Source organism: Crocuta crocuta, unplaced genomic scaffold, assembly GCF_008692635.1.
Source record: "Crocuta crocuta isolate KB4526 unplaced genomic scaffold, BGI_CrCroc_1.0 scaffold11, whole genome shotgun sequence".
Classification (NCBI taxonomy): domain Eukaryota; kingdom Metazoa; phylum Chordata; class Mammalia; order Carnivora; family Hyaenidae; genus Crocuta; species Crocuta crocuta.
In genome coordinates this window covers 3582581-3606916 of record NW_027528624.1, presented here as the reverse complement: position 1 = coordinate 3606916, position 24336 = coordinate 3582581, and the positions used below count along the sequence as shown (strand labels likewise).

Genomic DNA, 24336 nt, shown 5'->3' with positions numbered 1-24336 from the left:
CACCAGCTGAGTCTCTAACACACAGCAGGGACTCAGGAAGAGTTACTGAATTAACGAGAGGTCATATGCTCAGTGTGTGAAAACACAAGTACACATCACAGAAGTGATCGGTGGATGCTGTGTTCAGAACTCCTTCTTCCAGGACATTTACTGAGCACCTGTAAATAGCTGAGAAAGACTATTGAGCATGGACACAATTGTCTTCAGTGCCTGTTCACCTGATCACCTGAAGAAGGAAGTATATGAAGTGAACGTGGGCATTAGAGTCATCAGACTGGTTTGGATCCACAAATTAGTGGCTGGGTGCCCTTGGGCAGAGATGATCTACTTCTCTGAGCTTTAAAAAAAAGAGAGAGAGAGAGAGAGAGAGAGAGAGAGAGAGACAGGCATGCCCAATTGCCATAGTTGGCTTGGATTAAACAAGATTCTGATTAAGTGCTTTGAATACAGTCGGTGCTAAATAAATGCAATCTCATTTCCTGCTTTCCTCTCTCTTTACTCTCTCTGTTCTCATTTTCATCTTCTGAAAAATAAGGGGGCGGCCCTTAAGGGTCACATGTGTGGGTGAATGGGGACAAAACAAGATGTCCTGTGACCACTGTCAGAGGAGGGTGACGTGCATGTACTTTCCTTTAAAGGAGATGCTCTATTAGCGAAGCAAAGCACAACGGCACCAACTAGACCCCACCACTACCAACAAGTTACCCCTAAGCTTCTGGGGGGCTGGAGCCTATTTCCAGGGCCATAAACAAGGCCACAGGGTCTCTGGGATTAAGTGTTTTCCCTTAGCCCTGAATGCTTACAGACAGTCGAGACTGTTGGCTTTCACCTTGCCGTTCTTTCCAAGCAGAAACAAAGTGCCCAGGAGGCTGTCATTTTCCCAGTCCACCCCAGGGGGCGGGCCTTTGACTTGTTTGTCACGGAAACTCTCGTTTGGGTGATTCCCTTCTACAAAGAACAAACAATTCCTGGGTGGCCACAGACGGGGTCCCTTTCAGAAACACGGAACTTCTTTAGGGAAATCTGTTTCAGATAAAGTGAAGCCACTGCCTTCCAGGTGCCTAAGGAGTTTTAAGGGATGGATGGTCAGAGCCAGGCCTGGCTGTGCTTTCGGGTGCCCACAGAGGGACTCTCGTCCCTGTCCCAAGTCTCCAACCGGCAGCCTGTAAACAAAGCATGCCATTCCATACCTCACAGGACCCCTGTGAGCCCTCTTTGGAGAGGCACTCGCTCAGTTTTGGCTGTGAATGAACAACACCTTGTCTGATCAAGTGTGTTGAGATATGCGTGGCTGAGCTAAGGTTCTGGCAGAAAGTGGGGAGAAGTGGCCACCCCACTGTACACTTAAAGAGGGGGTGGGGAGGTGAGTACAGATTGAGGCAAAGGGACAGAAAGGGACTAGCCAGCCAGCCAGCCACTCCACCAGCCAGCCCGGCTTCGAGCAATTGTATCTCACCCCTCAGAGACATCCTGGTTCTGTGTAAGGGGGCTTTCCATCACCAGGTGCCACAAGCTGTTTCTGGAAGCCCTTTTGCATGCGTACTTCCCCTCCCACAACCCAGAACAAGCCAACCACTCAGGGGCCATAATCCTTTGTTGGGTTTTGCCTTAATTTAATACTTCCGTTCCCTCGCCTGAGCCTTTCAGCAAATGGGTGTTCCGGGAAGGTTTCTAGGTGTGCTTGGTCTGTTACTGGTTAGTGAACATAGAAGCAGAAGAGAAGCCTTTGCAGGGAGCCCTGGGCCCGGCTGCAGGCGACCCCTACCATGTCGCTCTGTGACTGCGTGGCCCCGTAGGCGGCAATGCCATTGGAGGGTGTGGCCGGCTGCGGTGTGTCAGGCTGGATGTACCCTCTTCTGTCAATCAAGCTACAAGAGAAAACAAAACAATATGGAGAAAGAGAGTGACTAAAAAGCCAAAGACGCCTTCAACACTGTTTTCATTTCCATGCGGGACTCCCTCTCTCTGTGTGGGGCGCCACCACACGCACCTGGGAATACACCCCGACTCATCTTCGGTACACTCAGTACCAAATTCTGTCACGTCTGCCTTTCACCTCTGCATCTCCCTAGCATCTGTTCCTTCCCTGCCACCTGCCTGCAGGCTCCCACCCTGTCTCCCCAACCCCCGCAACCACAGCTAGCATGGCCACCGGGCTCCGTCTAACGGCCCCGGGGCTGCTAACGTCTCATCGCCCGCTGGCGCTGCTCCGGGGGCCGCTCCGTCACCTGCGAACACTCCAGGCCTCGTAGGACTTGACTTGTCCCAGGTCTCAGCCCACACGCCTCCTCACTGCAGAGGCAGCGCGCCAAGCCCGTCCCTTCCACGAGCACAGGACACCGCCTGCGCATGCGCCATCGCACGCGCCGGCGCATGCGCATGCGCGGAAGCCCCAGCCCCAGCTCCAGCCCCAGCTCCGGCCCTGGCCGCACATACCCGGGCTTCGCCACCTCTGTGTTTCCTTCAAGCTCTGGTTTTCTTGCCCCCCAGTCCCTCTCCTTTCCACCCCGCTGTCCGTTCCTCATGGCCAGGTTCAAAAGCCCCTGGCCCTTGCTTGCTGCTTCTCTGGATTCTCTGGGCCCCGCGTGTGACCCCTCGAGGGGCACATACCACTTTTTGCCTGGTGTCGCCGTGATTTGATACAGTCCCCTCTGCCCTGCAGCCTGCAAGCTCCAAAGGACAGTCTTTCTCTCTTCTTCCCCCAGATCACCTGCCCCCTCTCCCCCAGAGGACTGGGCCCCTCCGCTGTGCCTCGGAGCACCTGGGGACCCGCATCACATCATGTTGGCATCACCTGTGTCCGCCTCTGCGTCTGTCCCGGAGTGTAAGCTCCATCAGGGCAAGAACCAGGTCCTTTTAATCACCCATCTCACAAGTGACACCCACCAGGTGCTGAGAGGAAGCTTGTTGGCCGAATGGACAGAAGTGGGTCCCTTGTCTCCCACAGGCAAGTTTGCTGAGTAGCGGCCTCATTTACGAACAATAAAGCCATCTCTTCTGTACCCTATGGCGCTGCTGCCCAGGCAGAAGGTAGGCAGGAGCTTTACGTTGCCAGCAAAACGGCTGCCCTCCTTCCTCCCTGGGTGAGGGCTCTGTGTTGACCTCGAGTCTAAGGGCAGAGCTACAAAGAGCAGGAAGAGGTGCAGCTAGAAAGTGGGCGCTCCTGGTGTGGCCCCCACCATCTGGGGCTCGGGCCACGCTCCCCGGAAATGCTGCAGGTGCATCCAGTGTGCTCACATACATCCCCCCTCCTGAGGGCGGAGGGCTGGTCGGCCGAGGTTGCCCTCCTACTTGTCAGGCCCCCAGAAGATAGGAGTCACGGCACCCGCCACCTTCAGGTGTTTAGACTGCACAATAACAAAGCATTAAAACAATACTTGTGCCAAGATCTTGGAATGGGGCTCTGCCTCAGTTTCTGCTGGATCCCCAGGGGTTTAGAAAAACCAATAGGCAACAAGAACCCCCATCTTCCGAAAAGCGGTGCTGGAGCCCCCTGCAGCTCAGACCAAGTTTGGGACCCCCTGTGAGGGCGCATAAGATCGAAGGCGGAAAGAGCAGAGAAGGGTGCTGTGGACAGGAGCCGCCTGCACCCTCCTGAGGCCAGGGACAGGGAGGCGGGGCAAGGCTGAGGCCACAAGCAGGTCCCCTGGGAGGCAGCCGGCGTGGGGTCAGGGTGGGACTGTGTCTTTCCAGAAGATACGCTGAAACCCCAGCCTGGGTGGCCGAAGGGGTGGAACGTGTTGCCTTTCTGTGAACTCCGGAGCTTCTATTCACTGAGACAATAAGGTTCTCAAGGAAATGAAAGTGCCCTGAGTCCTTTTTTTTTTAAAGTGACAGGAGAAATTAAGGGACTTGCAGGAAATTTCATTCAGGAGAAAAAAAAAAAAAAAAAAAAAAGAATAGGTCATCAAAAGAATCTGAAAGGGCAGCAGGGAAGACAAAACAAACTCTCAGCCTTCATCCTGTGCACTCAGCCTGTTTAATGGACCGGCCACACTCCCAGACTGTGACATTCTGCCCTAAGTCGCCTTATAATCCTCACAACAGCCCAGGAGCCCCTCCTAATCTGGATGCGCTCCCCTCGCCTTACCTTGTGCTTTGCCCTGTGGTCCCCTCACTCCTACACACGAGCTCCTTCAGTATCTCGTCCTACAGTTTCTCTCCTTACCCCAGGGCCTTTGCACATGCCGCTCCCCTTCCTGTCTTCCCTTAGTTCCCATCCCCCTGTTCCTACTCATCCCTTAGAATATATGACAAGTTAGGACCCCTCCTCTGAAAAGCCCTCCTGGGTATCCCATGGAAGCTGCACTCCACCCTCTGTCACAGCCCCTTTTTGACTGTGTAGACTTGCCATTCCTATTAAACCTGTCAAGGGCAGGTTGACCCTTCCTTAGCCCCAGCCTGCAGGACCTGACCCTGACCATACCTTAGGAGTGGCCTTTCTGTCTTTCCATCTTTCCGTTCCTTCTGCAAGACTTGTATGAGGACCATCTGCCCCCAAAGGTGGCCATTCCTACCCTGCAGCCATGCACACCTCTGGGGACCCACGCAGGGAACCGAATGTGGGTCTTTGCCCTCATGGCTCAGAGCGCTCAGTGAGAAACTTGAAAACACTCTTGGGTTTTTTCTTTTTGTTTGTTTTCTTTTTGTTGTTGTTGTTGTTTTGTTTGAGAGAGAGCATGAGTTGGGGAGAGGGGCGGGGGGGTAGAGAGAGAAGAAGGTGACGGGGGAGGAACAAAAACAGGCACTGTCCCCTGCTGCGTCTGCCTAGGCTGCGGGAGCCCGTCTTCCCCGGGCAGACCCGCGAGCAGTGCATGAGTTCCGAGGGGAGGCCCAGCCTCGACAAATGCCCCGTCCAGAGGGACTTGGGTTTTGGAAAGAATACAGCCCCAACCCAGCCACGGTGGGGAGTTTTATCCGGTTGTGGAAGAAAGAAGTTCGGTTGTGACCAGATTTGATCTACAAACAAAACAAAGCAGCACCAAACGCAAATCGTGGGCTCGGGAACTAGAAGAGAGATTTGTTCAACATGCGAGACTTTTGCATTCTTCTCATGGATTCAGGCATGTGTTTTAGGTTCGGGGGAGGAGGCCTGAGGCTCTCTGACTCTTACCTTGGAGAGATGGGCCCACACAGGGCAACACAGCAGTTTGTAAAGATATTTCCGTAGCTGTAGGGGTTGTAGTTTTCTTTACCTCTTTTATTTGACCAAGATCCTTTAATCTGAAAGAAAAGGAGGGCGAATAATATAACATCCTTCATATTAATGCCGAAGTTTAGGTGATTGGGGTCACAAGAAATTCATAAAGAATGCAAATCATCTTTACTCATTTCTTCACCGGGAGAAGCTGAGACACGTTTCTCAAGGAAAACTGGCATTTACCCCAAACTTGGAAAGATCCCAAAACAGCAGGTCAGATTAGGGAGAAAGTAACATTCTTTGGGGACAATAATCTCTTGTTTCAACAACACGGTACCAAAAGGCCAGCTCACATAAGCCAGTGGAGATTTTTTTCATACAGCTGGCGTGCTAACCAGTAATTAAACAAATAGTAGGCAAAAGAGTTAACGTGGCTCCCGTAACTCCCCATTTATAGTCTGTCTGAATTCAGCCTCACAATGTTGCCAAAATAATTCCACAGATTTTAATATTCATAGTTACTAAATACAAATTACTCTATGAAAATTCTCTTAACTCCTGTATCTCATAAGTACCTATTTTCCCAAGCCTCTAAGGCAATCGACTGATTCTGAGACATTTAATTCCTGTACTAATGGACGCTTCTGACAGAATCTAAATATTCAGAGCAAAGAGGACCAGGCTTATGAAGAACGTTTCCAACATGATGTTTTCCGTTTTTGCATCTCCTCTCCATCTGCATTCAGTATGGGCAGATAATCCTAGACAAAAATAGTTAATCTCTGGGTGGGGGGCTTTCCCCTCAAACAATGTTAAATGTGAAAGGCAGATTCACTCGCTCACCCTAAGGTATCAGTTGGACGTGGTCTCTCTCCAGGGGAGGTATGACAAATTACTCACAAAACTACTGAAAAGGAAGGAATAGACAATAACCCCCTCCCTCAGAGTTTGGAGATGGGGGTCACTCAGCGGACCTTACTATCTAACTGATGTGGTCAGAAAGTAAAACAGGTTAGAGATTCCCAACTGGGGATCATGGAGACCAACCTATGAAAAAGATTCCCCTTTTGCTACCAGAGGCTCACATCTGGAATGAGATGTGCGCAAGGCCTTGGCCCCTGAGCTCTTCTCCCGGTCCCCCCTCCGCCTCTGGACGCAGATGCACACATCCACCCCCTAGACCGCTGGGAACTCACATCTTCATTTGTCGTCTGGTTGGAGCTGATCAGGTATGTGTGGAAACCCGACAGGCCGACGATAGACCAGACGGAGAAGAAGCACACCACGGCCTCCAGCACAGTGGCCTGGAGTCAAGGAGAAGAACGGGGTGTGGGGGGGTGGGAAAGGGCAGGAAAGGCTCTCAGGGTGCCTTCGCAGTCAGGATGATGTGAGATTTGGACGGGAGGCCCCCAGACACTCACTGAGGCCTCTGAGTCTATCTAGCTTTGTCTCTAACCAGAGGGGGACACTTCAGGGCCAGCACTGGCTTCTGATTCACCTCGTTCGTGCTCAATCAATGATCAGTGGGCTCCCAGAACAGTACTTGTTTACTGCTTCATGGTGGATAGTTCCTCTGACCGTCTTCCCCACCTGCCCTTGGCCTTTTCCCGTGACTCACTGCGCAGCCAATGACTGTGACAGCGAAGCCAGGAAGCACGCTGGCCGGAGTTGGAAGCGGCCCAGGCCTGCTAGGAAAGGACTCAACATTGAGCATGAACGTCACTGCAATCTCAGAGTCTAATCTCAGCTTCTGAATGCTGGGCACTGTCATATCAACAGGTTTCTTCCCCAACTTGATGTTGAGGCTGAGTGAACGGTCACACGATAGTTGACAATTGTGAGCAGGGCTGGCCAGTGGCAACTGTAGCCTGGGCAGGGCTTACCTTCATGGCTTCCTCTCTCCCTGCATCCTTTTACCCACTGGTGGCTGCCGCCTCCACCTATGGGTGGGCTTCTGAACCAGTGTCAAGGTGAGGGTGTTTTTACTTAGAGGACTCTTTCCTGCACCTTAGCCCACTCAACACCGAAGGCTGTTGTCAGCTATTTGATGGGCAACTAGGAAATGTGGTTGCTCACCAGACGTTGACCGATGGGAAGTCCCAAGTTCCACAAAATGTGCTACAACCAGAGGAGAAAAAGTGTGGTATCCTTCAACAGATGAGATAAATCAACCCAGAGTGTGGCAGTTTGAAAGGACTAGAGAGTTTTTCTGTTCCACAAATGTTTATAAAATTCTATTTACAAGATATAGATGTTTCTCCGGGGAAAAAATATTCCTCATAGGTCTGGGAGTTTAAATATACACATGCATCCCCCATCAATAAGTTACAGGCGGGAGAAAGTAAACACCCAGGCTTTCCTAATGCTCTCGAGGGTAGAAGCCATAGATCACGCTGTAATACATCACCATTGATTTTTTTTTCAGGATTGGATATAATTCATCTTTAGACCAGAGAAATGAATACAGTATTCAGTACAGTGCCATAATCTGCCATGTCATTATTAACAAATACCACTGTCCGGGCACGTGGGGCAAAATACAAAGTCGGAGAAATGAACAGGCTCTTGCCTGTGGATTGACTGACTTTCACCATCAGGATAGACCACTGGCTCTGCTCTTGGAGAAGCAGAAGAATGCTTTGCTCTTCTAAGGTTTAAGCTTCAAGAAACCGCAAGCCTTCAGAAAAGCACTACCCTGAAATTAAATGGACATCCGAGGAAGAGAAGAATGTCCTGCCAGCTTGCTAAGACGAAAACAGCCCAAAGCACCCAGAGTCGGATGGAGGCCAGCACACGCTGCCCCCCGTGGGCCCTGCCCATTCCTCGTGGAGGCAGGAGTCGGCAAACAGGGAGGAGTTGCGACATCTCTTGAGACCTAGGCGGGTATTTTGGAGAAGCAGGTGAGTCCAGATGTAGAGGGAGGATCTGTGGGGGTAAGAGACGCAGAGAAGCAGATCCCCACCCAGATCTGCCACCAGCCTGGGAACCCCGCTCATCTCTCCTATGGTTATCAGGTGGCGGATGGTTACGAGGGGAGGCCTCAGGTGCACGTGGGGACACACAGATGGTGTGGCAAAGATGGTCTCATTCTTCAGGGCCTTCTCACAAGTGAAGCTCACAGGTGCCCCTCTTCTAACCATCCCCCCCCCATCCTGGGGACAGACTGGGGGGCAAACTACGTGGGTGGAGTGGAGTCCAGGGAAGATGACGGAGGTTAGCAGCGGGAAGCCTGAGTCAAGGAAAAGCAGGTGACACTGGGAGGGAACCTGCACAGGCTGGAAGGAAAAGACAAGAGATAGAATGATCAAAGAGGAAGGGACACACGGAACGGATGCAAGAAATGATCAGGATAGGAAGGAGAATAAAGAATGAAAGCCAAAGATTTATTTGCTGAATAACGCACAAAGAGGCCAACCTCCATCTCAGAAATACTTCCGTGTCACCAAAAGTTTACAGTCCAGGTAGAATGATGGTGATGTCAAAATACACATAAGTTCAGGGGCGCCTGGGTGGCTTAGTCGGTTAAGCGTCCGACTTTCGCTTAGGTCATGATCTCGCGGTTCGTGGGTTCGAGCCCCACGTCGGGCTCTGTGCTGACTGCCAGCTCAGAGCCTGGAGCCTGCTTCAGTCTGTGACTCCCTCTCTCTCTGGCCCTCCCCTGCTCACGCTGTCTATCTCCTAGAAATAAATAAAAAAAAAACATTAAAAAAAATCTATAAAAAAAATACACATAAGTTCATATGCGCGAACCATATAAAACCTGGCATGTCCATGTGAAGGAGAATCACAGCCTTTAAAGGGGCACTGACTGCCCTTTTTCTGGTGGCTCTTCCCTTTGCAATGCCGCTTAAAATTATTACTCCCCAAAGGAGGCGTTGTTACCGGTGGACATGGGATTTTAAAGGCTTATAGGTCCAAAAATAAACTAGCAGATCTCTTTATTAATATCTCATGAGCTTCAGAGGCATTTTATAAATAGCAGAATGCTGTCCCATTGTTATCTCATAGCTGTGTCAAAATGACATGAATTCAAGGCAAAATGCAAGATGCAGCTCTNAGAAGCTGTCATCATCATTAAAAACAATGGCTGGTGTCTCTGGCTGGGGATCAGGTGGTACTCAGAAGGCTTCATACGGATTAAGTCACTTAATCCTCAGTGGCCCAGTAAGAAGTGTGATTCTCACTTACCCAGCAGGGAAACCGAGGTAGAAAGCAGTTAAATACTTCGCTTGAGAAAGCCCTGGGCTGGTTCCTTTCCTATTCCCGCTGGCATCCCCAGGACTCTAGGCTGACCACAACCCCTGTGCGGGGAGATGGGGACCCTCTTTGTCAGGGATTTGTGAACCTCTGGCAGCTTAAGTAGACCACTCTCAGGCTGGGGAACAAATATTTGAACAATGCATCCCCTCACTGACTTGAGAGCCAGATGTTGAAAACATCTATGCCATAATAGGATTAATATAAAATTTTCATAAACATATCCTAAGCCATTTACTGATAGTTTTAAAAGAGGAAATGAGGAAGAAATACACCAACTCGACTAAGAGCCAATTTAATAAGCAGTTGGATGTCTATTGTATCAGAGATGGTTCAAAATTATTATAGCAGTTACGACCACCAGCCTCTTTCTGCCTCCAACCCCCAATAAGACAGCGAGTCCCTTTTGTGGCCGGGGGTGTGGCATTAAATTAAGTTCTACCCCAAGATGTCGCACTTTGAGGTACTCACTAGATGACTGTGGAGATGAAAAAGACTGAAAAAATGCTGATGGGCAACAGCCCTCCATTGAGTTTCCGTGCAGTCGCAGAAGTGCCTGCTCTGTGCCCTTCTGTGCGGCCAGCCCCCTACTTAGGACAGAACAGGGAGGGATTCCCTTCCTGCCCTAAGGGACCTGTTTGCCCTTGGAAACATAAGCGAGGTGAGAAGGCCTTGCAGATACAAGGGAAGAGCGCTGGACAGAATGGTGAGGGCATTTCAGTATTTGGAAAATCATAAAAGGTGAGAGATCATGGAACCAAAGATTTTTAACCTTTCTGGGTTCCCACTCTTTTCTCAGAAAAAAAAAAATGCACACACTTTTTTTTTTCCTTCTGATTGCAGTTTAGAAACTCTCCTGACACCTTTCCATAGATACACATGGACCTCAAGTTAAAAAGTCCTGTTTATTTTAATCCCTTAATTTTACAGGTAGGAAGCTGAGGCCCAGAGGGGTCAAGCCAGTAATTTACATGATAGACACTTTGACAATGGAAAGTCATGGAGACCCTTCAGTGTGGATCATGTCACCATCATCTTTCAGTCTCTCAAATCCCTTTCTCCTATATTCCTTTATACCAGGAAATAAAGACGTGAAGTTTTCCCAACTTAATCTATGAAGTCATTTTAATTCCAATCAAAATTCCAACTGGAATTTTAAAAAAGGAACTAGACAAACTGACTCTAAAATTCATCAGGAAGAGAAAACGTGCAAGAATGGGTAAGAAAACGTGAAAAAATATCTTGGGTGGGGGGAGGGGAGGACCCCTTTAGTAAACAAAACAGCACAGAGTCTGAAACAGACCTGTGGGCACATGGGCTACAGAAGACATTTCAAATGAGTGGTGAAAGAATACACTGGCGGCTCTCAAAGTGTGGCCCGTGGGCCCTTGGGGCCCTGGAGATCCTTTCAGGGAAACCCCCAGGTCAGAGCTATTTTCCAATCAATGCCAAGACATTATTTCCCAGTCTTAGAGCTTCTGTTATTCAGGGACCTCATTTGGAGGCTGCCGGATGCAAGATGGATGGATGGCCTCCCTCCCATCATAATAGGGTAAGTACCTGTGCATTCTGTGTTTCAGAAATTTCTCAGTTGTGGTTTCAAACGTGGCCTCTAGAAATATATATATAATCTACCTAAACAAAAGTTTTTTGGGTCCTCAATAATTTTTAAGAGTCTTAAGGAATCCTGAGACTTAAAGTTTGAGAACTGCCAAAACAGAGCAGTGAGCAGCTCCGGGACACTTCCCTAAAAACAAAGGGAGAACTTTAGCTACACACACACACACACACACACACACACACACACACACACACATATAGATTACTGATAAATTACTGTGCCAAACTGAAGAAATAAAATGTAAGGGTATTAGAGGGAAATAAAGGACATATTCCTATAATTTGGGGGTACAGGTCTAAGGCACAAAATCTAGGAGTCATGTAGTATCTCATTTATAGATTGATTTTGTTAAAAGTTAAGCATTTTTTTGTATTAAAATAAACGTAACAGGTAAGTGACAGGTTGGGAAAAAATATTGGCAAGAGATATTAAATGGTTGTTATTGAGAACGGATAAAGAACATATTAATAGGAAAAGAACAAACAACCCAATTACAGAATGGACAGAGATTGTGAGCTGCCCTATTGTGGTGATGAAAAAACATGTCAACAAACATGGAAACAAGCACAAGCTGATTGTTGGCCAGAAAACGGAAATTAAACCAATGAATGTTTTCCTTCATCAAATTGGCAAAACTCAGCACTGGTAACATCCAATGTGGCTGAAGGTGTCGGTACAATCTCTTTAAGGGACAATGTGGCATACCAGTCAACATTTAACAGATGCTTGACTTTCCAGGCACCTGGGTGGCTCATTGTGTGCCTCAGTGGGTTAAGCATCTGACTCTTGATTTCGGCTCAGGTTATGATCTCAGGGCTCGTGGCTGGACCCCTGCATGGGGCTGTGCACTGATGATGCGGAGCCTGCTTGGAATTCTCTCTCTCCTTTTGCCCCTCCCCCACTAATGCTCGCTCACTCTCTCTCTCTGTCTCTCTCAAAAAATAAATAAACTTCAAAAATTTTGGGGCTCCTGGGTGGCTTAGTCAGTTAAGCGTCTGACTTCAGCTCAAGTTATGGTCTTACAGTTCGTGAGTTCAAGCCCCAGCATTGGGTTCTGTGCTGACAGCTCAGAGCCTGGAGCCTGCTTCAGATTGTATCTTCCTCTCTCTCTGCTCCTCCCTCACTCTTGCTCTCTCTCTCTCTCAAAAATAAATAAACATTAAAAAAACTTTTTAAAAATATGCTTGGAGTGGTATGTTGGTTAAGCATCTGACTCTTGATTTTGGCTCAGGTAATGATCTCAGTCCCGCATGGGACTCTGCACTGACAGCGTAGAGCCTGCTTAGAATTCTCTCTCTCCTTCTCTTTTTGTCCCTCCCCAACTCATGCTCACTCTCTCTCTCTTTCTCTCAAAAAATAAATAAACTTCAAAAAATTTTAAAAAATATGCTTGGCTTTCCTCTCAGCGATTCCACATTTAGTTGTCAATTCTGGAGAAGCACTAACACTTGTACACAAAGACATACATGAAAGATGGCCCACCACCTCATTTTTTAGGCAGTAAAAAAATTAAGAAATCTGAGTATTCATCAACAGAAGAATACAGTATGGATCATCTATAGTCTAAAATTCTATAAAGCAGTTGAAAAAAAAAGTGAGGTTGGTCCACATGCTGACATGGAAATATCTCCAGGAAACATCTAAAAGTCAAACTGCTGGAGAATGCAAAGAAAATGATCCTTTTTAGGTAGAAACAGTCCCTGCAACGGTGTACGGACACATATGTATTCAAACTCATAGCAACCATCTGGAGACACCCACGAAAACTGACCAGGACTCCCCAGAACGACGGAGGGTCAAGAGCGGTGCTTCTTTTACGTTTCTGTTTGAAATTTTTTACAACGAGAGTATGTTTGTACAGTACTTGAGTGATTTACAAAAACCCCAACAACCTCCCCACCCCCAACTTTGTGACCTCGTGAGATGTAGTCTGATGCTAATTCTTTGCGGACTCCCTCAGCAGACAGGTGAGGGGCAGTGGGAAAGCATGTCAATTCCCTGCCTGGAGAGAGGCTGGCGGTAAGGACACCCGGGCTCCAGTCCTGGCAACGCTGCTAAGCGCAAACTGGGGTCATCTGACCCTTCGGTGCAGGCTCAGCTGTAACGGCCCAAAGGACACCTGTCCTACCTATTTCCTGGGTGAGGATCCGAGGACACGGGGACAGAGGGGCCATGAAAGCTGGGTCTGGCAAAGGCCTGTGCCGCCTTCATTAATTTTCCAGCGGGCCATCCTGTGTCCCTCCTTTCTGAAGGCACTGAGCCAAATGCAAGCCTTCTACCAAATTCCATTAAAACAGAGCTCTGTCCATTAGGCCATCGGTGCCTTTCAGACAGCATGCCTCGAAATGAATGCAAGTTGGGAATAAAAAGGCTTTCTGGCGAGAGCCTCCACACACGTAGAATCAATTACCGTTTGATTTAGCAACCACTGAAAATTCTGTGTCTGGGAGCCCCGAACAATAAGTCATGATTAAAAATGACTGTAATCCTTTTAATTGGATGTTAATGCCATTTCATTGCAATGACTGTTGATCGCAGGGCTTCTCCTCTCTGGCTTATGCGGCAGGCCCCGGGGCCCGTTCCTGTGGGGACCCCTGTGGGGTTCCGTGGAGCAGATCCGCGACGCTGGTGAGTGGCAGGCGAGGCCACACGGCTCCCTCGGCTGTGCGCGACCAGGGCCGTTTCCTGTGAGGCTGTAACCTTGTCCCTGCAGGCTCGTGACTTGTTCCGCTTTCCGACTTTCACGCAAGGAGCTGCAGAGGACTGTGATTCCCACAGAACGCACTCTGGCTGCACGTGGGGGGTCCCGGGGGTCATCTCTTAGATGCTGCGCATAAATATATTTCAAATAGGGCTCATTTCTAACGGGTGCTAGCTCTCTCCTCTTTCCGCTGTGCCTGCCTTCCTGTGGGCACCAGGGCTGAGCCTTCCGAATTGGCCCCCACTCTCCCTGCTCGGCCCCTCCCAGCTGGCCTGATTTGATTGCTTACCTGCTCAGCTGTCCCCTTATCTTACATCTCAATTGCAGGGGCCTCCCCTCTTTCCTGTGTTCCCTGCCGCAAATGAGTATTCTTTTTTAAAAAATTTTTTATGTTTATTTTTATTTTTGAGATGAGAGTGAGAGAGCATGAGGGGGGAAGGAGCAGAGAGAGAGGGAGACACAGAATCCAAAGCAGGCTCCTGGCTCTGAGCTGTCAGCACAGAGCCTGATGCGGGGCTTGAACCCACAAACCATGAGATAATGACCTGAGCTGAAGTTGGACTCGTAACTGGCTGAGTCACCCAGGAGCCCCAGAGTATTCTTTTTTAATTTTTTTAATGTTTATTTATTTTTTAGAGGGAGAGAGAGAAAGAGAGAGCGAGAGAGCACATGAGCAGGGGAGGGGCAGAGAGAGAGGGAGCCAGGCTCCAGGCTCTGGGCTGTCAGCACAGAGCCTGAAGCAGGGCTTGAACCCCGAACTAGGGGATCATGACCTGAGCTGAAGTCGGTCGCTAACCAACTGAGCCACGCAGGCGCCCCCTCTAAAGTATTCTTAAGAACACAACCACCACAACACAAAGGCTCTGGTGATGTCATTCACCTGCCAGAAATCTAGGCTGGTTCTCCAGCGTCCTCAGCAGGGAGGCTGTCCCACTCGCTCACTGGTATACAGTGGTGTCAGGGCTTAGCTATCACAGCTTCCCTCCCACTATGCCCACTGTGTGGACGAGTTGGGAGTGCACGTGTGTGCTTATACCATTAGGGCGGAGGGGCTGTTGACTGCAAGCATGGTCGAGACCCCAGAGCCAGCAGCCCGCAAGCCTTGCTGATGGAACGAGTGAACACAAGCCCAGCTCTGACCCTACAGACGCGCTGCTCTTCCCCGACACCTGCTACGTCCCACCAGGCCCTGCTCAGGCCGTCGGCCTTGCCCGGGACCTCTCCCCTCCATGTCTCCAGTTTTAGAACTTCTTGCCCAGTCTTTCCAAGCCCTATGCAAACGCTATCTGCCAAAGCCTTTCCTGCTTTCCCTGCAAGATGCCCTTCTGCACCCTCACCCCAACCTCAAGCTCTCTATGATTTTTTTATGCCACGTGAGACTTATTCTGCTTTTTAGAGATCAGAGTCATACACCAGGTCTCGGCGTCAACAGATGCTCATCGAGGAGATAAATGAATCACCCTGCCCACTCTCTGCGGCTCTGCCCCCTGTGATAGAATGTGCTTCAGAGGTCTGGGCGGGTGGATCCTTCTTGACTTTGTAACCCTGGCGGAATTTGCATGGAATGGGTGTTCCGTCAAACGATCCTGAAAGAAACAGATGCCAAGCGGACCTCATCCATTGGTACCTGCCTGGCTGTTTGGACAGGAGACACGGTGCCTTCCTTTGTGAAGAAGACTCGCCTCCCACCTCTCTCTGGGGAAGGGCGGGGGCTCCTGAGAGTCCAGAGCACCCAGCCACCCCACGGCCACTGCTTCCGTGAGGCAGAGATGAGAGGGAGGAAGTGGCCTCAGACCACGTAGAGGGCAATGGGAGGGGAGGCTGGCCAGGGGCTCTGAGGCCTGACGTGGGCAGGGCTGCGGTGTGGAGTGCCGCAGTGAGCCTCTCGCTCCTACCCATCGTCCTCTCCTCCTCCCCTCCTCCCCCTCCTCTTCCTCCCCCTTTTCTTTCTCCTTTCCCTCCCCTTACCCCTCCTCTTGGCTTTGCCACAAACTAGACGCCATCCAGTCCAGGCTACTTACTGACTGAGCTGGTTGATTTCCTTTCTCTTACGGGCCTCCTGGTGTCGCGTGGGCTCGATTTAGAGCTTCTGGTGTGTCAGTGTTTGCATTATCGTGGCAGTGTTTCGGATAAGGTGCCTCGATTAGCTGTTAAACAGACTTTTGTGTTTCTGATCTCTCTCACTTCATCAAGGACATTGCTTTTAGCTGGATATTTTGCAGTAAATCTACTCTGAGAAACCTTTGCCTGGGCCCTGAATTGTCATCAAAATATTTAGATATCATGGTCAGGAGATCAGATTGGAGGCCACTGAAAAACTATAAATTTGGGTTATCTTCTTGCCCGAGAACACGCAGCGGTCACGTGTAGCGGCTACACTGGACTCCAGTCCTGCCCTCAGGCAGTCGGCCAGGAAACCTCCTCTTGTTTTAAGAACTTGGTGCCATACGAACTCTTGCTCCACACAGACTGTAGGTCTGGAAAGGACAAGCTGTGGGCCGCCCTGCCATCGGCCAGAGAGCAGTTTTCTTGAGTCTGAAATGTCACAATCAGTTTCATCCATCAGAAATCAACCGCCCCCAAAGAGACCCCCAAACTCCCAGGGCCTCAGCAGTGGAAGCAGGCTTGGAGGTATTGACATTATCTGATGCCAGAACCTCCTACCGCGTGGGTAGGCACAATCCATCCTCTTTCTGACCACCCCTAGGGCCTGCGGTCTCATCGCTTCACCAGGCCATGCTGTTCCTGAGCTGCCCCGGTGGTGAGCACACGTTTCTCAGTCAGCTGAAAGCTGTCCCTCAGAAGCACCTGCCTGGCCACTCCCTGCCCCTTCCAAAGCCACACAGGTGTCCTCAGGAAAGGCAGGAGCCCAAAATACTGAACACGCATCCTGATGGGATCCGGCCTTACTTATCATATATACATTATATACATGATATAATATATATCATGACCAGAACTCAGTATTTTTTTCAAAAACACATCACCACCTCACGGAACCTGAACCATCCTTTTTCTTCTGGAATACAGATTCATGATCCATCATCAGACCTCAACGCTTCTTCAGAGACTCACTCGATAGAAGGAGGGATTCTTCTCCAAACCACGTACTTAGAAAAGACGCTGTCAGCGCAGAGAGCCTGTAAGTAGTCATCCGGATTGGGGGAGGAGTGTTCGGGGGCACACGAAACCATGGATGTTCTTCCTAATTAGAAAACCCAGCACCGGGGCGCCTGGGTGGCTTAGTCGGNAAAACCCAGCACCTCGCTCCTTTGTGTGGGTATGTCTGATGTTCCTGAAATTCTCCACTGCTTCCAGAAATCATAAAGAAGATGCCGGTTGGGACCGCCGCCCCCGCCCATCTCTTCCCCATGGGCCTCTGTGCTGTCAGATTCCTCCGGAGTCCTGCTCTTGGTCCCTGATTTTCTCTGGGAGAGAAATGGGGGCAAGGAGGGGGCTTATCAGATCAGTCTTTATATTCTGGCTTCAGCTTTAGGTCACCTTTTAACAGGCAGGAGCCCAAAATGACAGCGGATCAAGAGGTGCCGTAAAACCTGACCTCAGGAGAGGACACACACACACGCACACCACACCACATATGTATATGTAGATATATGTGGGTGTGCGGGTCTGTATACACATACACTAACCCATTAACTTCTGTCTCTCACCTCAAACCTAAAGTGATACAAGGGCAGAAAGGGCAGGGAGGCCAGACATAGACTCAGAGCTGAGCTGTACCGCGAGTGAGCTTGATGGACAAGTGTAAGAGAGAAACCTCTCAAATCCACCTGTACTTGAGAGCCTGATTTCAGGGTGCCTCCTCCCCAAAGGCCTGTGGGGCCGACAGAGCAGTGGCCTCCCCAGAGATGTTCTCATCCTTGGCGGCTCTGAATATATTGCCAGCATGGCAAAAGGGAGTGGCAGACTGCAGGTCGTGGACCCTGAGATGGGAAGATAATCCTGGATTCTCAGGGAGCAACCACTCTTCAAAAGCAGAGAGCTTTTCTGGCTGAGGTCAGAGAGTTGGGCGGACGAGAGGCGGGAGAGCTTCAACGCGTGGGAGGGACCTGACCCACAATTGCTGGCTTCGAAGAGCGAGGAAGTCATGAGTCAGAGAACGGGGCAAGGAAATGGGGCCTCAGTCCTGTACCCTCAAGAACTTGGTCAACCACCCATCTGAGCCTGAAAGAGGATTCTCCCCGGAGACTCCGGATGAGAGCAGGCTGCTGATACCTTGATTTCAGCACTGTGGGACCCAGGGCAGACACGAGCCGAGCCTGCTGGACTTCCGACCCACAAAACCACAGAACAGTAAATTTGTGTTGTTCTAAGCCTCTAAGACATGGCCCGGTGCAATCTGGGCCTGTTATGAAAGGCTTCGGCCTGGAGGAGGAGGCAGGATGCCCTGCAGGCATGTCTGGACACTGTGAGGGGCCCGTCTTGCATTCAGAGCAAGCTGTGGCCGCCGCTGGCTCTGACGGGCCACGTGGCTACCGAGCCTCCTGAACACAGAAGGCAGGCCTGTGACACCCACAAAGGGAAAACCTCAGCACCTACAGGTGGCAACACCCTTTGGAAAGGCAGCGGCTGAGATGCCTGGGAATTTTCGCAACCTGGGCGTAGAGAAAACTCTTTACCTCTACCTGAGGATGATATTTTGGGGGAAAATAAGCTAAAATCTGCTCTGAACCTAGTAGGGGCATTTCCCTTTTTCCTCTCCTTTCTATATGAATAGTTTCTCCAGCAAAGTCAGCATGATACTCTTTCTTTCTTCTTTCTTTCCCCTCCCTTCCTTCCTTCCTTTCAAGTTTATTTATTTTTGAGAGAGAGACAGAGAGTTCAAGCTGGCTCCATGCTGTCAGTGCAGAGCCTGACGTGGGGCTCGAACTCACAAACCATGAGATTCTGACCCGAGCCAAAACCAAGAGCTGGACGCTCAACCAACTGAGCCACCCAGGTGCCCCATTTTTTTTTTTTTTTTAAGTCAGCATGTCACTCTTTCTAGCAACAACATTTGTCTGTTCCCCTTCCCGGGGAACACAGTGCTCTTGATTATACACACTCCGAGCACAGCCAGATCATGAGAGCGAGCAGATGTGTGTGCTCTAAAAGAACGGTTAGCAGAACCCGCCTGCTGCACATATCGCCACAAAAAGAAGCTTGTTTGAAATCATTCCTGCCATGCGCGTAGACGATGCTTTGGTGTTGGGTGTTCTCGCTTATATCCCATATAATTGGTTTTGTCACCATGGCATGTCAAGTACGCAATGCTTGACTATCTCAGGTCAAAAACTTGAGATGTAAAAGGGTTAAAAGAAATGACCACAGGCCTCAGTATTCATTGTGAGGCAGCAGGAATCCAAGACCGGCCACCTGGTCCTTCCTTGTGACTCTCTCTGGGGTTAGGCTAGGAAGAGACCCACGAGCTGGGAGGTCTGTGGTAGATGCCATGAGGACCCATCAGCACGAACCACACACAAGAGGTGTGTGCCCTCTGCTAGAGAGGGGAGTGCTGTGCCCAACGATGGCACCGAGGAGGAGGTAGCCTGCAGGCCCCAGGGAATGGGGCAGCTAATAGATCCCCCAGGCCTCAGGTCAGGCTTCTGCCTCCCCTCCCCACGGAGAGGAGTCCCTGTCACTGACGTCCCCTCATTGTCTGAAGTGCTCCACAGGCATCCTGCACAGGCATCCGGTGTCAGAAAAGTCACAGGTGCCAGGGACAGGGGAGGGGAGGTGGCTCAGGCTGCCACGCTCTTGAGGCTTCAGAAAGCATTCCAGCTGGCAGCCCAGACCTCAGTTCCGGTTCTAAGGTGCATTTATAAAACTTAATATGACCAGCATATTTTCATGATGTAACCAATTTCCTGAAAGACAGACAAGCTTCTTCTTCTGGGAAGAAAAGACAAGGCTTGACTATAAGATATGCCAAAGCAACATGCCTTGAAAATAGAAGGGCATGGAGGAGACCACGCTGGAGGCTCTCACCCCTGCCAGGACTGGGGAGAGGGGTGAGGAGAGACATTTCTCACGAGGCCTATGCTTAGCAGCCACAAACACTGAGAATTTCATGCTCAGGATCACCTTTCTCTCTGGATAACTTTGAGCTAACTCTTGCTCCCCGGTTCCTTAATAGAAGATGGGACCCAAGTCCCCTTTGTATATCTTCCCTATGTCACCCGTCCCCTTTTTAAGAGATTAGGTGACTATAGGATCTATACTTGCAACCAACATTCTGTGTTGCCTATAAACACAGAGGCACCAAAAAGGAGATACTTTATATTATTTGTTGTCAGATCTATCTTAATAACACCACCACCACCACACCCACACACCCACACACCCACACATCAGTTCCCAGGGACATGAGCCTTATCTTACTAATTAAATGTAAGATGTACATGTACATGTACAGGATGTACATGATATATAGATCTTAATTAAGTTCTTCATTCATTGTTTAAGAACCCTCTACCACAAGATGAAGATTACTTTGGGGAGTAATGAGAGGTTCAAATCCAGTCTACTTGGTTACGTGAAGAAGAAAGAGAGCTGGGTCCCAGATGGAGTCAGGTCAATGGGTCCAGTGGGCCAACGCGAGACCAATGAATGTGAAACCTAAGGGCACAGGTGAGGCGGGGAGCCCATTCGAGCACATCATGGATGAACATTTTTCTTTCAAGAAGTTCAAAATTACCATGGTACATGCCCATATACACTCTTTGGCAGGATGGGATCAATCCGAATGACCTGAGATGGACCACCTTTAGTCCATTCAAGACTGCAAAAAGGTTCTGTTCCCGGATATAATGTAGGCCATCCAGGCTGCCAGAAGGGGTGCCCAATGAGATTCCCAGATGGAATCCATATAGAGGGTCAGAGGACTCCCGTCTGGTGACTGCATATCTAGAAGGCAACCCTCACACAGGCATCTATAAATACACTGCAGGGACCACCCCCCTGATCAAAATGAAGTGGAATGGATCTCGCAGCCCTCCTTCTACCCAAGCCAACCTGATTTAACACAAATCAGTGCAGGTTTCTGAGTGGGCAAGAATTTACACGTGGCTTTCTAGCTAAAGAGCACTTTGATTTAAACACGGCTTAAATGAGCCACTTTGAGGTTCAAGCATTCGGACTCTGCAACTCACGCAAGCGACTATGGGGAGTGTTCTGGAGGATTTATGGAATGCAAGAAAGTATGGCTTCCGAGAAGAAAAGCCAGGGCACTGACGAAGAGGTGGCTGGGTAGGTCAGTCCGATACTGAACACGTTAACATTGTGAGAAACAAGGCAACCAGAAAGGATATCTCGCAGGACTGTCCTTAAGTGCATTTAGGAATCCTGTTTGTTGCGAACCTGTGGGAAATGAAACCAAAATTTAGTATTCAAACATTCACCTCCAGGAAAACAGGCTTTGTGCGGAAAGCTCCCTCATCTACATAAAAATAATAGGTGTCTAAAGATCAATTAAATAATTATATTTTGTTGTGCGACGGCACCTAGCATACCGATCGGGACATTGAGATTCCGCTAAAGTTATTCAACCAGAAAATGGCAGATTCATAATTAGACCCGACATCTGCAGGGTATTTTTTCAATAAAAGCAGATGGATGTCTGCATACTTTCCCATAAATTATAGTTCTGATTACTCCTTTGTTTTCCTCATTTTAATAGGAAAACAGAATACTGTACGCTATTTTTTCCTCTTCTTTTATGAAAGACTGTTTTCCCAAAGTTTGTTAACTTTTGACCTGGGGCATCCTATAAACTAGGCTGCGTACAAAAGACCTCTTCTCTGCACTCAGAGGAAACAAACTCATAACGCTGGAGTTTATTACTGGCTCTTTCAGGGTTGAAGACATTTTAACATGAATTGTGTATGCAAAATAAAATTTTCTTTAGGGGCTGGAGTAATGACATATCTGACAAGCAGCAGCTTTTATTGTATGTGTCAAGATCATGGTTTTTAAAAATAAATGCCCACGGTGGGGGGAGGTCTCGGCGCCCCCATCTTGGGGTGGTGATGCTGGGTCCCCGCTGTGCTGCGTGAAGCCGTGTGTTTTGGGGACATCACCTGGCCGGGGTCAGCGATGAGAGGAACGGAGAGAAAGGACACAGTGTCATCTCTGCTGCGGCTGCGGGGGGCAGTGAGAGGCAGGGTCCTGGCCCCCTCTGTGTATGTGGGAAGGCTGGGGGGGGTGGCTCCAAATTCATCCCCAAGGCCCCACTTCCTCTGTGCTGTGTTCCCCACTGGCCACCGCTGAGGCACAAGAATGTGCCAGAGAGTGGGAAAATGAAGACGGAAAGCTTCAGGCTTCCTCTCCCACCTCCCCTAGGCCAGTGGGGCGAAGCCGGCAAGTGGGGCTGAGGCAGAGCCCAGAGCAAACATTGCCTTGAGGCAAAATGAGGACACTAAAAAAAAATGGCTTCCCTTTCCCCTAGCGACCCCAGACTGGCGTGCTTTCCCAGACTTTCCTTTCTCAGTAAGGCAGTGCAGCTGTCAGATTCCCCAGACACTTTGCTACCCCAGGATTCTCCCTCAGCCTCCCTTCGGAGCCCCGTTACCCGGCAGGGAGAACTCAGGTGACAGTGCCCTGCCTGTGCCAATGCTTTTATAATCTTGGGGATTATGGGAGCCACGTAAAAACCTGCCCTTCCTGAGAGCATGGAGTGCCAAGCCAAGTTAGGGGCAGGTGGGGTTGTTTAGAGGGGTTTGTGGGGGGGGGGTACAGAACAAGGGAAGAGGAAATCTTTATTTGATTTTGTTCAACATAGTGGGATAACTTGCAAGCAGATAAATTCTGAACACTTTTGTTGTGGAAGATGGGATTAACAATATATAAAGCATCAACTACAGCAAACTTTATTTTTTTCCCATCCAAGTACTAACCAGGCCCGACCCTGCTTAGCTTCTGAGATCAGAGAGATCGGGCGCGTTCAGGGTGGTGTGGCTGTAGACCAGCAAACTCTATTTTGCTGGCTCTGGGGTGAATAACACTTTAGGGGAGATGAAAGTGAAAGGTACCTCACTCAACCGTGGTGGGTGTACCCAAATGTACACCACCCGCCAGGTGGCCGGCTTCACAGTGTGTGTGAGTGTGTGTGTGTGTGTGTGTGTGTGAGTATGTGTTCCCAGGGTTCATGTGTGCAGGTGAGCAAGCAAAAACTGGCCCTTAATATCCAGAATGTAAGCTCAAGGCCATAAATACATTTCGATAATATAGACATGAGAGCATTCTGAAGTTGGCAAAGAGGATATAAAAATGTCAAGTTTAAATACTATTTTTTAATGTCATAAACGTGCTGCACCATCAGCACTCATTTCTTCTTGAGTCGTGCAAGCCATTGTTTCTTCTCTCTGATTCTTTTGCCTATTAATACACAGTAGGACCATGGCTACCTTTTGGCCATTTTCAACTCTGAAAATAGAGAGAAAAGGGCCACGGTTAACACCCCTCCCAGGCAGGGGGGAAAAGGCCTCTAATAAATGTTATTCCTCTGCTTGGGCTCCCACCAAGTTATGGCTCTCAAGCATAGATTACAAGCTTGTGTCACATTCAGATGAAGGGATTTCAGTCAAAAAGAATGGGACCTACATTTTAAAATGCCATGCAAATTTAGAAGATTCCATGTAATGTCCAGTTTTGACCAATATTTCCATGTGAAATTTTCTATGCCCTCCTTATCTCGGGCCGCACCAAACCTCACGCAAAGCGAGGCAGGGAGTAAGCACTTCTAACATCAGCCTGGGCGCATGCCACCTGTGGTATTAGCGCTGCTGCCCGGGAAGAAAGGGGGCTTGTGTTCCGAGAGTGCTGGAAACATGGCAGAAAGCAGCCGTGCCCTTGCTAATGGACGGCTGTACTTCAGGAACGTGGGCGAGAGGCGATGCTGGCCTTTCACGTGGCTAATGGCAGTGTGATGGAGGCTTCAAGGCTTAAGTCTATCGTTCAGAGCCAATTAACTTCTCACCACTCCCTGTTGTTGGAAATCGGATAACCAAGAGACCAAAGAAATTCGAAATCAGGACCTTCAGAGTGGGGAATGAAACATGTCATTTGCTTAGGCAAATATACATTAAAATCACTAATATCCCAATATCATTTTTAATAAAGTTGCTTCCTTCATATGCCAGGGAATTATATATATAGAAGGCATACATGTGTGTGTATATATATACATATATATGTGTGTGTATTACCAGGTAATTGAAAATCTTTTCGATTGTGTATCTTTTAATGTGTGTGTATATGTGTGCATGTATGTGTGTGTGTGTATGTGTGCGTGTGTGTGTATGTTAGGAAACCCAGTCTTTATCCTCAGATACTGTTTTTTAGGGATGGTGACTGTTCTCACTTATGCCAATATCATGTTAAAAAAACAAACAAAACTACTATTTGATGGTTATCATTGTGGCAGATTATCCTTTGCGGACAATGTGGGAATGATTCTTCCAGGGAGTCCCTTAGCAAAGGAGAAAGTGAGGTCACTGAGGTTGGAGCAGGGGTAAGTGTATCAAGAAAGAAGTCTGGTAAGTCAAGGAGAGCCCGATCTGGGGTGACCAGGCGGCTGTGTTGGAAGGATGAGGAATGGGGAGTAGAAGGAACATGGGA

General features: G+C 49.2%; 1 protein-coding gene across 1 annotated transcript in view; it reads right to left on the bottom strand.

The window, feature by feature from the left end:
* Nucleotides 1–24336, bottom strand: part of ZDHHC14 (zDHHC palmitoyltransferase 14) — a 120127-nt gene that overhangs the window by 14354 nt on the left and 81437 nt on the right. Inside the window, exons 5-8 of the mRNA XM_077755071.1 lie at nucleotides 21030–21078; nucleotides 6337–6439; nucleotides 5114–5223; nucleotides 1766–1868 (exon numbers count right to left, since the gene is read on the bottom strand). Coding sequence (XP_077611197.1) covers nucleotides 1766–1868; nucleotides 5114–5223; nucleotides 6337–6439; nucleotides 21030–21078 — 365 coding nt within the window. The remainder of the gene's footprint in view (nucleotides 1–1765; nucleotides 1869–5113; nucleotides 5224–6336; nucleotides 6440–21029; nucleotides 21079–24336) is intronic.